The sequence below is a fragment of the Bubalus kerabau genome, chromosome 15, assembly GCF_029407905.1.
Source record: "Bubalus kerabau isolate K-KA32 ecotype Philippines breed swamp buffalo chromosome 15, PCC_UOA_SB_1v2, whole genome shotgun sequence".
Lineage (NCBI taxonomy): Eukaryota > Metazoa > Chordata > Mammalia > Artiodactyla > Bovidae > Bubalus > Bubalus kerabau.
This window is the reverse complement of record NC_073638.1, coordinates 24,645,954-24,660,220: the sequence shown is the minus strand read 5'-3', so window position 1 is coordinate 24,660,220 and position 14,267 is coordinate 24,645,954. Positions and strand designations below refer to the sequence as shown.

General features: G+C 48.4%; 1 protein-coding gene across 2 annotated transcripts in view; it reads right to left on the bottom strand.

The window, feature by feature from the left end:
- ZBTB16 (zinc finger and BTB domain containing 16) overlaps nt 1-14,267 on the bottom strand; it is a 207,222-nt gene that overhangs the window by 60,309 nt on the left and 132,646 nt on the right. For both annotated transcript variants that reach the window (XM_055548124.1, XM_055548126.1), the window contains exon 4: nt 13,173-13,259. In XM_055548124.1, coding sequence (XP_055404099.1) covers nt 13,173-13,259 — 87 coding nt within the window. The remainder of the gene's footprint in view (nt 1-13,172; nt 13,260-14,267) is intronic.

Below are 14,267 nucleotides of genomic sequence, written 5' to 3'. Positions count from 1 at the left end.
ACATGGAACAACAGACTGGTTCCAAATAGGAAAAGGAGTTTGTCAAGGCTGTATATTGTCACCCTGTTTATTTAACTTATATGTAGAGTACATCATGAGAAATGCTGAACTGGAAAAAACACAAACTGGAATCAAGATTGCCGGGAGAAATATCAATAACCGCAGATATGCAGATGACACCACCCTTATGGCAGAAAGTGAAGAGGAACTCAAAAGCCTCTTGATGAAAGTGAAAGTGGAGAGTGAAAAAGTTGGCTTATAATAGCTCAACATTCAGAAAACGAAGATCATGGCATCCAGTCCCACCACTTCATGGGAAATAGATGGGGAAACAGTGTCAGACTTTATTTTTCTGGGCTCCAAAATCACTGCAGATGGTGACTGCAGCCATGAAATTAAAAGACGCTTACTCCTTGGAAGGAAAGTTATGACCAACCTAGATAGCATATTCAAAAGCAGAGACATTACTTTGCCAACAAAGGTCCGTCTAGTCAAGGCTATGGTTTTTCCAGTGGTCATGTATGGATGTGAGAGTTGGACTGTGAAGAAGGCTGAGCGCCGAAGAATTGATGCTTTTGAACTGTGGTGTTGGAGAAGACTCTTGAGAGTCCCTTGGACTGCAAGGAGATCCAACCAGTCCATTCTGAAGGAGATCAGCCCTGGGATTTCTTTGGAAGGAATGATGCTAAAGCTGAAACTTCAATACTTTGGCCACCTCATGCGAAGAGTTGACTCATTGGAAAAGACTCTGATGCTGGGTGGGATTGGGGGCAGGAGGAGAATGGGACGACAGGATGAGATGGCTGGATGGCATCACTGACTTGATGGACGTGAGACTCAGTGAACTCCGGGAGTTGGTGATGGACAGGGAGGCCTGGCGTGCTGCGGTTCATGGGGTCGCAAAGAGTCGGACATGACTGAGCGACTGATATGATCTGATCTGATGTGTGTGAGAAGTATTGTAAACCTATTACAGTACAGTACTATGGGGCCGACTGTGTTAGTTGGGTACCTAGGCTAACTTCCAATAGACTTACGAACAAACTGGACTTACCAACCCACTCGTGGAACAGAACTTGTTCATATGCAAGGGACTTACAACCATAGGAGAACGACACATACCCTGGAAGTTGCATCAGACTCCCAGCTGGGGGCCCTGAACTTGAAGCCCAGTCCTTCCACTGAGCAAGTCATGTTACTTAAACCACTCTGAGCCCGCAGCTCCTCAGCAGCGATAGGGGCAGTGGACCTGCCTCTTAGTGGGCTCTACCAGATAATATATAAAAGCACCAGAGCCAGGCACAGTCCAAGCTCTGAACAACAGTCCTCAAAGGTCAAAATCGTTTCAATCCCCTCAAACTTCTGGAATAGTTCTTAAAAGACAAAAGATCTTCACCTTTAATTTCTTCTTCAGACGCAGTATGCATTTAATTTTTTATTGAATACGCATCTAAATAAAATGAAAGAAGCGGCTGTCTACTGGTGAGACAGAAACTGTAAATGTCTAATGTGCTTAGTTACGTCTGGCTCTTTGTGACCCCACGAACTGTAGACCACCAGGCTCCTCTGTTCATGGGGTTCTCCAGGCAAGAATACTGGAATGGGTTGCTATTTCCTATTCCAAAGGATCTTCCCCACCTAGGGATCAAACCTGTGTCTCCTGTATCTGCAGAGGGATTCCTTACCACTGGGCCACCTGGAAAGCCCCTGTAACAGCCATAGGTACAAATGTGCTGAAGTGGAGAAAAATGTAGACCATCCATCCAAGATCGGAACTTTAGGCTGGGCTTGGCACCATGCAACCTCTCAAACAGCAATTTTTCTTACCTAATTCCCACTCCCGATATTTGAGAGAGGCAGAGAAACAAAGCAATTTGTCCCATGTCATAAAGCAAGCCTGTGACAGAGCCAGGATAAGAATTCAGTTTTCCTTTCCCCTAATTCATTCTTGTTTTCCCTAATGCCAAGCTGCCCCCACACGACAATGATGTTCATCATTTCCACTATGATGGGAGATGGCTGGAGGTGGGGACTAGGTGAGTCCTGCTCACTGCTGTATCCTTATCCCAGGGCCCAGCATCAATGTCCAGCACAGAGCAGATGCTCAAGATGTCTTCTGAATGAATAAGCTTTAACCTCTTTTATCCCAAATCAATCTCAGTTCAATTTTCCTCGCCAATCCCAAGAGAGCTAAACACCACCGATCCCCTCAAAGTGTTAACGCTTCATGCAAAAGTATTGGGGTGATGGATGGGGAGAGCTCAGAGGTTCTGTAGGGCAGCAAAACTCTTCTGCATGATACAATGGTGAATACACATTATTATACATTTATCAAAACCCAGAGAATTTACAACAACGAGAGTGACCCGTTAACATAAACTTTTCGGGATAATGATGTATCAACCTGGGTTCATCAGGGGTAACAAATGCACCATTCTGATGAAGGATGTTGACAGGGAGGGAGTTGTGTTGGGGTGGGGAGTAGACAGTATATAGGATACTCTATGCTTTCCACTCTATTTTGCTATAAATCTAAAATCACTCAAAAAAAAAAAAAAAAAAAACCCAAAATCTATTCGTAAGAAGCAGCACTGGAGGTCAGTCCAGAAGGAGCCAGAGGGACCCTGGCACCGCTAGGGTGACCGGTGCCAAAGGAAGGCGTGGCTGGGCAGCAGGTGACAGCCAGGCTGCCATTCCCTATGCCCTAGCAAGCAGCTCCAACAAAGCCGAGAGCCCTGGGCTTGGAAAATAAAACTCTATATTAGGCATCAAACATGCTTTGATAGTAACAGCAGAAAACGAGCTCAAGAGTAAGTCTATGCTGGAGCACTGACTGTACAAACAGGAGCACATGACTCTCCCTCCCCAAGTGCCCATGACGTCCTGCAGCCGTCCCGAGCTCGGGCTTTCTCGGGTTCAATTCCCTGGCACACCACGTGAAATGCTATACCAATCACCCCTGATATTTATAAAAGTCAAAAGCTATTATGCTTTCAATGGGGGAGGTCACGCCAATCTAAGTGGAGCACACGTGTCCATCTGATGACCCCTCCTCCCCCCGGCCCTCCAGCCTGGGCCGGGGTGAGAGGCTCGTTCTGCCTTTTTTCCATGTCAAGTTTTGGAAAGAAGAAGTTCTTTCTCATCTGCTGGCCCTTCTCCCTTTCCCTCCCCCATCTTCTTTGGGACCAGGGGAACAGAGAGACTGCCCTTGGGAGGAGGAGCCAGAACAGTTGCTGGTTTTCCTACTGCAGGAGGACAGGAGCCAGCCGCCCTGACAGGGCTCCTCCATGCCCAGCACCACCCCTCGTGCCAGGCCCAGGGCAAGAGCGGGGGCCAGAAGGCCGGCAGCCACCCCCAGGGAAGGAATGTAGCTGCTCACCCCCTATGATTCTCTGCCCCGCCTGCTCATCCACCACCGAAAGTCCTCCAAACAAGGACTTCATTTTCTTCTCTGGAGTTCAGGGCCAGAGACAGTCCCCGCAGCTCTTTCCAAGCATCCTTAATATATCAGGAGGGACAGAGGGGCCAGTTCAAGCAGGCAGCCAACAACACCAAGGTGGGGGAACAGCTCTCTGCACGATCAAAGGGTGTGCATGTGTGTGCGGGCATGTGTTTCTGTGCTGTCACTGCCTTCTCCTCCCAAAGCCACGGCAAGGTGCCTCCGAGCCTCCTTCACCCTGAGGAGGAGAGGGCCCCAGGGAGGGCACCTCCAGCGCCTGCTCCGTGCTTCCAGGGGCGGGCAGGTCCTGCAGCACCGCTGCCCTTGGCTGCCGGGTGCGTCAGCTGTTCTGGGCCGCACGACCCTCCTGAGGCTGACATGGAGGAGCTGAGAAGGAGCATCTCAGCATTTGCATCCGCTTGAATGGCTTTCTCTGTGACGCAGGAAGGTGGAAATGAAGCAAGTTTTTCTAGGCCAGCAAAATAAAGTCCTTATTTTGTAGTCAAGAGTGGAGAGTACTTTGGCCTGGAAGTAAGAACTCGTGGGTCCTAATTCTGGTTTGGCTTATTTGTTCTCAACTGACCCCCCTCTGCAAATATAGGCCTCTGAGCCCTAGTTTTTTAGGCTGTTGAATGGGCAGAGCTGAGCCCCCGGCTCTGCACATTAGGTATGATGCCCAGGCCCACACGGGGAGGGGAAGCAGCATTAAAACACAGGCTTTAGGGTGCAAGAGCCCGAAACACACGTTCTAGCCATCCTGGACAGGTCATCCTTAACTTCTCTAAGTTTTAATTTTCTCTAGCAAAGAAGAGGGAAAGAAAATGTCTATGTTTTAGGACGGTAATAAGGACTTAATAAAATTATATCTCTAAACTATCCAATAGAGTACAGCTACTGTATTATCTGTGCGTACGTGCTAAGTTGCTTCAGTTGTGTCTGACTCTCTGCGACCTCATGGACTGTAGTCCGCCAGGCTCCTCTGTCCATGGGATTCTCCAGACAAGAATACTGGAGTGGGTTGTCACGCCCTCCTCCAGGGGATCTTCCTGAGCCAGGGACTGAACCCGCATCTCCTATGTCTCCTGCATTGGCAGGCAGGATTTGTTTGTTTGTCTGTCTGTTTTACCACTAGCGCCACCTGGGAAGATGATATTATCTGTAACCAAAGCAAATTCACCCTCCTTGTTCATTTGCTCCACAACACACTGTAGCCTTCAGGAAGGCAGGGACCGCCCCTTGCACACAGTAGGTACTTCAAAACTCAGTGGATAAATGAATGAAGGAAGGATGGGACAAATCAGCCGCACAGGCTATTCTGGTATGTAGCGAACACAAGTCACTAGCCTGGCCAACCTCAGGGGGCAGGGCGTGGGCTGGAGGCGAGAATGGAATTGCTTTGGAGCAAATCTGGAGATCAAGTGTCCTGGGCTCTAAGGCGTCCATGAAGCTTCCTAGTCCCAGAACTCCAAAGCTCAGGAATGACTTTCTGTCTCTTTTCCTTACCAGGGCACTATGAGGGCATGAAGTGGGATGACCCAGGTCTGACTTATATTTCCAGAATACCCAGGTTCCTAATGGCAACAGACATGGGCCAGGACACCAGTGGGGGACCCAAGCTCCTGGAAGGGGGAACACAAGACCTTGCTCTGTGCTAACCCCAGCTCTGCAGCCTGTCCGGCCTAGTTGGATATGTCATCGGTTTAAACATCAGAAGAGGGCAGTCCCCCCGGGAAGCTTCGGGCATTCTAGAAACTAGGGCCTTAAATAAAATCCACGAAATCTCTGAGAGGCTGTTCCACATGCACAACTCCATTATGCCCTCACCTCTCCCCGCTGTACATATAGCAGGGGCTGTTGGCTCTATAGGTACACTGGAAACATCCTCTTGACCAAAGGACGCATCAGGGATCCTCAAGATCCCATCCGCTCAGCAAGGCAGCTGCACCCCATTCTTATTCCTTTCTTACCATATCAGCCTGCCCCTTCCCCTCTCACCTACCTAGTCAGGGGAAAGGATACCCTCCAAGGGCATGGCGAAGACCACGATGGCGCAGTGTTAGTAACCACCATCACCACTGACTGAGCGCTTACTCCATGCAAGGCCTATGCTGAGTGCTTTCCACAGATCATCAAATTAAATCCTCACAACATCTCTTGTACGACAGCATCATTGCTCTCACATTTCCAAGGAGGAAACGGGCTTAGGCAAAGTTAGGCAACCTGCCCAAGCTCATAAAACGTGGAAGTGATGGGACGAGATAGGACTTGAATCTAGACGTCTGACACCAGGTCCCAAGTGCTCCGAATACCCTGAATGTCACACTCAAGACTTTGGGTTCCAAAGGTCCCGCTTCCTTGAAACCTGCAAGACAAACCTGAACCGCGCTATCAGGGCCCCAGCTTGCCTGGTGAATAAAGCCCTCGAGAGTTCATCCTCCCTGAGTAGCCATCTGCACATCTGCCTTTCCTGCTGTGGGTTCTCACAGGCTCTCTGGCCTGGGCCCCAAACACCAGCATTGGCCCCATCCCTTTTATGTTCAGGTCGCACACAGGGAGCTGTCCTGAGTCCCCTACATGTGGACGTGTTAAGTCACTTCAGTCGTGTCCGACTCTGTGCGACCCTATGGACTGCAGCCCACCAGGCTCCTCTGTCCATGGGATTTTTCAGGCAAGAATACTGGAGTGGGTTGCCGTGCCCTCCTCCAGGAGATCTTCTCAACCCAGGGACTGAAGCTGCATCTCCTGTGTCTCCTGCGTTGGCAGGTGGGTTCTTTACCACTAATGCCACCTGTGAAGCCTCTGAGTCTCCTACATATGAATTAAAAGAGCTGAAGGTTCCTTCAGCTCAATTCCAAGGCTGCCGCACTGAGATCTCCCACCTCCCCCACAGGGCCTGCTGCAGATTGCCCCAGCCTCCTCGCCCTCAGCTCAGCAGCTGAGGTATCTCCCCTGCCCTCTAATTAATGCCACCCGATCCCATCTGTTGCCCCCAGGCCTGTTCACGTCCCAAACGGGGATGTACAGTGGCTCGGACAACATTATGCTTTGTAAAACCCACTCCTAATTAGTTTGACTTTGAATGAAGAGGGTAATTATTTTTAAATTTATTAACTGCTGCCTGGCCAGAGAAGTTTCCAGATCAAGTGACACAGGGAAGCTATTTCTGTTCAGTGATGCAGCAATTTATATTACTGATCGGTCATTAAAACCTCTGGCACAAAACCACTTGTGTTTCCTGAGCCAAGATACTGTCCGTGTGTCAAATTTCAAACCCGGAGTATAAATTAAGCCATTAATGGTATTTATCAGTTTATCTGGACTTTTAAAGAACTACTTACTAATTTAAGACATTCCTGATATAGAACCCAAGTGGTGTGCTGGGCGCGCGTGTGTACGTGTGTGTATATGTGTTTTCTCGCTTTTTATTTTACTGAACAGTGTAAAAAAAATTCTGATGTGTAAATGAAGTACAGGCATCTTGGGGAGCTGCAGAGCTGTTAATTCCTGACTGCTCTGCAACCCAAACATTTTGGAAGCAGCAGTGTTTTGCAATATGTATTTGTCATAATATAAAAGGTGTAAAGTGATCTCTGTTTATCTCCTCAAAGTCTTAGCTGTAGCAAAACAGAAAACTGAAGTGTGACAACGAAGCCTGAGCCCAGCCCAAGCATAAGTGTGTCGTCCCTGAGCACCAGCTGGAGCCCACCAAGATCCTGGAGGGCGGGGACAAGGAAGGGTCACACCCACAGGGACAGAAGTCCTCCAGGGTAAGTGGAGGAGCTGAAAGGGTGAGCCCTGAAGATGATGTGTGTTTGGGGAAAATGGGATTGGAAATACTTTCTACTAAATTCATTCTGCAGTGTCAAGAATATCTGAGAAGCACCCCGATAACCCATCCCAATGCCATGCTACACGTCAGCTCTGTGAATTCCCCACATGGCAGGGTGGCCTTGGGCATGGAACTCCCAGACCCTGTCTATTTCAGGGATATTGTATACTATCTCCTGAGGGGCACACGGTCATCAGGGTATTGAGGATGCTTTGTTAAATAGGTCACAGGGATCCAAAAGAGCTCTGCCCAGGACATGGCCATGAGCTACACAAGCTCTCCCTAAACTGTTCAGCCACAAACCCATGGACAATAGTAAGGCAATGAGCAGGCAGCTGGGGATTGGTAGAAAGAGCACTGAAGTCAGAGTTGGGTCAAGTTCCAGCTCTTCACTTCCTAGTGCTGGGCTTCTAGGCCTCCATGGTCTCATCTGTGAAATGGGTACAGTGGAAGAAAGTGTTTGATAAACATAGATATCAGAAACATAAGATGGCAATTCCATGACTTTACTCTCCCAGGGTCTCTTTCTTCTCAGAGCTTCATCCCTGCTCTCCTGTTCGCTCTGTTAAAGGATATCTGGTACCCCACTGGCTTCCCCCAGTCCGACAGCTTTAACATCACTTTCAGCATTCCTTATAACCAGGCCTCTCTCTTCCTCAGAGGCCCCCTTTCTTAGAACAGAGATGGCATCTAGATGTCATGCTGTATTTTTTCATGGATTATTAGGGGAGTCTGAGAACCCATCTGGGTTCTGCAGGTTCTACAGGTGTGTTCCCTATAGTACTGTCCCCAGGTCTGCCTGTCAGCAGAACTGCCTCGTTGCCAACCTGATGCTGATAATACGGCCACCACCACCTCTGTCCCCAGCTGAGGACAGCCTGCCCAACACCAGGAGGGGCCAAATGCTTCTCATGGCAAGGGAGCTTGCCCCTCGGTCACAGCCACGGGGGAAGGGAGCCCTTCTTAAAGCATCCACCTTGGTTTCTTCTGCACAATTTGGATGTAACTTGGAGATAAAGCAGAAGTAAGTCTGAGGGTTAAGACTCCAGTGGTTAAGACTTACTTCTAATGTAAGGGGCACAGGCTTGATCCCCAGTCAGGGAACACTGATTCCCACATGCCTGCTCCACAGTACTGTCCCCAGCCCCCAAGCAGGTCTGAAGGAGCCGGGCTCCACCTCTGCTACAGGAAGGATGGGCACTATACCCCTTTGCAGGTGAGAAGATCTGAAGGGCAGAAAGGACGAGGAACAAGGTTATCCACCTGCTAGACAGCAAAGTTAGATTCCACCCCCTCCCCAGCTTCTGACTCAAACTCCAGGTTCTTTCCAATCATTCTTGTTCAGTCTCTCCGTCATATCTGACGCGCCAGGCCTCCCTGTCCTCCACTATCTCCCCGAGTTTGCTCAGACTCATGTCCATTGAGTTGACGATGCCATCCGATCAATCTCATCCTCTGTCATCCCCTTCTCCTCCTGCCCTCAGTCTTTTCCCAGCATCAGGGTCTTTTCCAATGAGTTGACCTTTTGCATCAGGTGGCCAAAGTACTTGGAACTAATATTCTTTTCTGAAAAATGTCGGTCACTTTGAAGTCCTCACTAACTTAATAAATCCTGGAAGGGCATCAGTCCTAAGACACCTCCTGGTTTTCAAAGCCCAATCAATACCAAACTCTAAAAACAGGTTGCAATGTCATTTACACCACTGAATTATACACTTTAAAGTTAAAATGGTAAATTTATATATCTTTTATGGCAGTCTTAAAAATACACTAATATATCAAAAACTGGGGCTTCCCTGGTGGCTCAGAGGTTAAAGCATCTGCTTGCTATGTGGGAGACCTGGGTTCGATCCCTGGGTTGGGAAGATCCCCTGGAGAAAGAAATGGCAACCCACTCCAGTATTCTTGCCTGGTGAATCCCATGGATGGAGGATCCTGGTGGGCTATAGTCCACGGGGTTGCAAAGAGTTGGACACGACTGAGTGACTTCACGTCACATATCAAAAACTACAGAACTGGATCCTTTAAACATGTGACCAGGATGTGAATTACATCTCACTAAAGTTGTCTGAAAAACAACATAGGGAACACATCTGCGCTGCTCACTGCCGTGTCCCAGTGGTGCCAGGCACACAGAAGGTGCTCAATAAGTGTGTGGGGGTCCTGTCTGTGAATGACATCCCCATCTGCTCACCCGGCAGGGACTCAGTCTCTTGCCCTGGCCCTGGCAGTTAGGGCTGCTTGCTCCCTGCTGCTGCAAATTTAATCTGGACAGACAGAATTAAGCTGCTTTGCAAAGCTGGCTCAGAGTTCGGTGTTCTCAGCCCCCAATTGGAATTCTCAGAGCAGGATTCTCAGTTACACTTGCGGTCCAGAGGCAATAAGAAATAGCCGGGAGTCTGGGAGACATGCGTCCTTCCCTGGCTTTTAAGAAAACCAGCTCTGGGATCCTGGGCAAAATCTTCTGGCCAAGTCCCCTTCTCTAGAACCGAGCCAGGGAGACACTGACTGGGCTCACAGCTCACCTAGCAAGTTCTGCTTAATGTCACAGGTCAGGGCAACACCAGCCCAGAGTGCATGATACCAGGACTATGACATACGTCTTCCACATGGAGAGGCTGATTTTAAGGCGCAGGAAGACAAGAAAATACTGATGGCGATCACGAACAGCAGCAGCAGCTGCCTGGTCTTCCTTCTTCCCTTCCGGCCCCGGTAGCAGCTCAGGGGCCTGCTTCCACAGAGGGCTGCCACCAGTCCCTCTTTCCCTGTGTGTCCGTCAGTCTCCACAAAGAGAGGGAATCTACTCTTCCATCCTTCGAACCTGGGGTTGACCTGTGCCTGCTGAGAGCAATGAACGATGCTGGAAGTGACGCTATGTGCTTCCAGCCTACCTTTTAAGAAGGCTGGCAGTTTCTGCTTCCTGAGTCTTGAAGCCCTGAGTGAGAGGTCCAGGCTGCTCTGCTGCAGAGACAGGCCACAGGGAGGAGGACTGGGAGGCAGATACGAGAGGGAGGGCGCCTTGTGGACACCCAGGCCCACACACCACCCAATGCAACCATGCGAGAGACCCCAAGTGAAAACTGCTCAGCTGAGCACAGTCACCTACAGAAACGTCTGATATGTTAACACAGTGTGGCTTTACTCTACTGTTAAGAGTGGTTTTCCTTGCATACCAATTGGTAACAAACACTCCTGCGGTGAATTATCAACACCGGAACTGGGGTGATATTTCAAACCCATAAATCAAGTCATGTCATCCTCCATTCAACACCCTCCAATGGACCGTTTTGCCCATTTTCTACAAATGTTTGTGTAGGTGTGTGTGTGTGCACAGTGTGTGTGTGTTACTGAGTCATAATTCATATACAATATGATACACCATTCACGCTTTTCAAGGACAAAGTCAGTACTTTTTAATGTATTCAGAGATGCACAACCATCACCACATTTTAGAAGATTCTAATCACCCCAAAAAGAAACTCCATACCCATTAGCATTTACCATTTCCTCCCAAATCTCCCAGCCCCTTACTAATTTACTTTCTGTCTGGAGATTCGCCTATTCTGGATGTTTCATATAAGCAGAATCATACAACACATGGCCTTTGTGACTGGATTCTTCCACTGAGCATAATGTTTTTAGGATTCCTCTTTAAAATGTTTAGAATGTATCAGCATTTCATTCCTTTTTATAGATGAGTAATACTCCATTGTATGGATAAACTACATTCTGTGTATCCATTCACCAGTAGGTAGACACTGAGTTATATCTACCTTTTTGGCTATTATAAAAATGCCGTTAAGAACAACTTATGTGCAAGTTTTTGTGTAGATATATGTTTTCATATACACAGGAGTGGAATTCCTGGGTCAGAGTACCTGTTTACCTTTTTGAGGAACTGCCTGTTTTCCGGGGCTGCACCATTTTACACTCCCACCAGCAGTGTACGAGGGTTCTGATTTTTCCACAATCTCAACAACACTTCTCACTGCCTGCATTTTTACTAAGCTACATCTTGGTGGGTGTAAAGCATTTAGTATCTCATTGTGATTTTGATTTGTAGTTCCCCGATGGCTAATGATGTCAAGCATCTTTTCGTGCGCTCAATGACTATTTGTTTATTTTGGAGACATGTCTATTCAGTCAGATCCTCTGCACAGTTTTTGCTTGGGTTATTTGTATTTTTATTCGAGTCATAAGAGTTCCTGATATTTTCAAACTGAAGGTTTCTAATCAGATGTATGATTTGCAAATATTTTACCCTCCCCTCCCCAACCCCAACAATGGACTCTTGGCACACGCAGAATAAAATCCAAATTCCGTGCCAGGATTGAGAGACCCACCTGATTTCTGACCTCATCTCCCACCACTCTCTGCACCTCACTGCCTGCCCCCTACCACCACACTGCTCTTCCACGAACCTGTCAAATTCAACCCACGTGCAGGAGTGTGTGTTCCCTTTACTCAGATCTCTTCCCCCGAAACCTTTAAGTAACTAACTCACTTTCCAACTTTACGGCTGGGCTCAGATGTCACCCTCTGAGAGAAGACTGACCATCTGATCTAAAATACCCCTTTCCTCCCTTATCCTGCTATATTTTTTCTCACTTGTGCTTATTACAGCCTGGCATTATTACTACACAATCATGTGCCTATTGCCCTACTGGAATCTCAGTTCCATGAAGAATGCTATCTGTCTCATATGTTACTAGACCTTAAAGACCCCAACAGTTCCCAGCATATTACAGGAACTCAATAAATATTTATTAAATTAAATGCATCTACTACTATTTATCGAACACTTATTATGAGCCAAGCGTTCCCCTAAACACTCCAAATAAAATATCTTATTTAATATCAACAAATCTATGCTACACGGTAGATGCTAGTGTTACCCTACTTTTCCAACAGGTGCTGCTGCTGCTGCTGCTGCTAAGTCGCTTCAGTCGTGTCCAACTCTGTGGGACCCCGTAGACAGCAGCCCACCAGGCTCCCCCGTCCCTGGCATTCTCCAGGCAAGAACACTGGAGTGGGTTGCCATTTCCTTCTCCAATGCATGAAAGTGAAAAGTGAAAGGGAAGTCGCTCAGTCGTGTCCGACTCTTCGCGACCCCATGGACTGCAGCCCACCAGGCTCCTCCATCCATGGGATTTGGAAACCCAAATTAAGAGAGCTTAAGTAACTGATTCATGGCTCCACGAACAGTAAATGGCAGTGTCAGGATCAAACCAGTACCATTCCTGTCCCCACTACTCACTTCAGCAAGTCACTTACCCTCCTTTGAATCTCGGTTTCCTTATCCATGACACGGAAGTAGCTTTCTACTTTACAGAGTTATGGAAAGATTGGCTAACTGAGATCAGGTAAAGCAGCAAGAACAGGGCCTGGCATGTTGTGAACGCTCAGTAAGTGTGAGCTACAATGATGAAGATGACGCCAAGTACCATGATGAGATGACGCTGATGCTATGAAATCAATGGTTTGAGATCACAGCAATATCACTGTTGGATAATATTGTTCACATGCACGCCTGTGGACAGACTGCTTTCTTTTAGACAATGACTAGACTCTTGCAGACGGAGGGACAGCCCACTGGGCCGCACAAAGGCTTCAGAGTTAGACAACATCACTGACTTTCTAAAGCCTCTGAAAGTACCAGCATCTCCATGGAGATGGGCTCCAAGTGGCCTATTAGAGACAGAGACCTTGGCCTGAACCAGGGCAGCTGTTCTTCTGGAGCAAAGTCATACTTATAAGTTCCTGCCCAGCCAGCTCCACAAGCAAGGGTAGCTGAAGATGGCACAAACCACCCCACTCACAGCTCCCCAGGGAAACAAGGGCCAAGATACTCACATCCATGCGCCATCACAGTGCAGGACCTGGAGGATGGGGTCACTCACTCACCAGTATGGGTCTGCCTGTGCGTCTCCAGGGCTTCCTCCTTCGAGAACTGGGCACCACACTGATCGCAGACAAAGGCTTTGGCACCCGCTGAAACAAAGGGGAGGCAGTTACCTTATTATTAACAGTGACACTGCATTAGGAAAAGGGGTCCTGGGCAAAATCGTGCAGGTGGACCCTGGGGGAAGGGGCTGAACATCTGTGAAGATCTCAAGTCAGGGATAACCCATGGCCCCAGAGCCAGCCTGGCCCCACCTCCAAGATGTGATCACCCACCCAACTGAGCTCCCAAATGCCCCCACCGAGGGCTCTCCCAGACGGAAGAGGGAACAGAACCAGAACAGCCATAACAAACAGCGAAAGGATCCGGGAGAGATGTGCAAGAACAAGGGGGATCCTGAGGGGCTGGCACCCAGTGAGGGATGGAAAGGAGTCCCTGATAGTGTGAGGGGAAACATACCCTGCTGCCCAGACTATACGGGGAAAAAAGAAACTGCTGACACATCAGTACCTGGAAATTCCCTAACCGAGTATGCCTGGGGGCTTCCCTGGAGGCTCAGATGCTAAAGAATCTGCCTGCAAGGCAGGAGACCCAGGTTCCACCCCTGTGTCAGGAAGAGCCCCTGGAGACGGAAATGGCAACTCACTCCAGGATTCTTGCCTGGGAAACCTCATGGACAGAGGAGCCTGTGGGCTACAGTCTGTGGGACTGGAGAGAGTTGGACACATCTGAGTAACTAACACTTCCACTTTCTGTGTGTCTAAAACCAAACTGTCCAGACTTTCCTGGTGGTCCAGTGTCTAGGCTTCCAATGCAGGGTGCTCGGGTTCAATCCCTGGTCAAGGAACTAGATCCCACATGCCACAACTAAGAGTCAGAATGTGTCAAAGAAGTTCGAAGGTCTGCAGCTAAGACCTGGAGCAGCCAAATAAATAAATAAACGTAGGTATTTTTAAAAAGTCAAACCAAACCACATCTACCAAAAAATAAACTTAAAATATTAAACTGTCTACCCCCCAGGCACCACCGGCAGCTAACAATTTAAAATCTCTGAATGACTCTCCTTCAGAATTAAGTCCACAGCCCACAGGGTAACT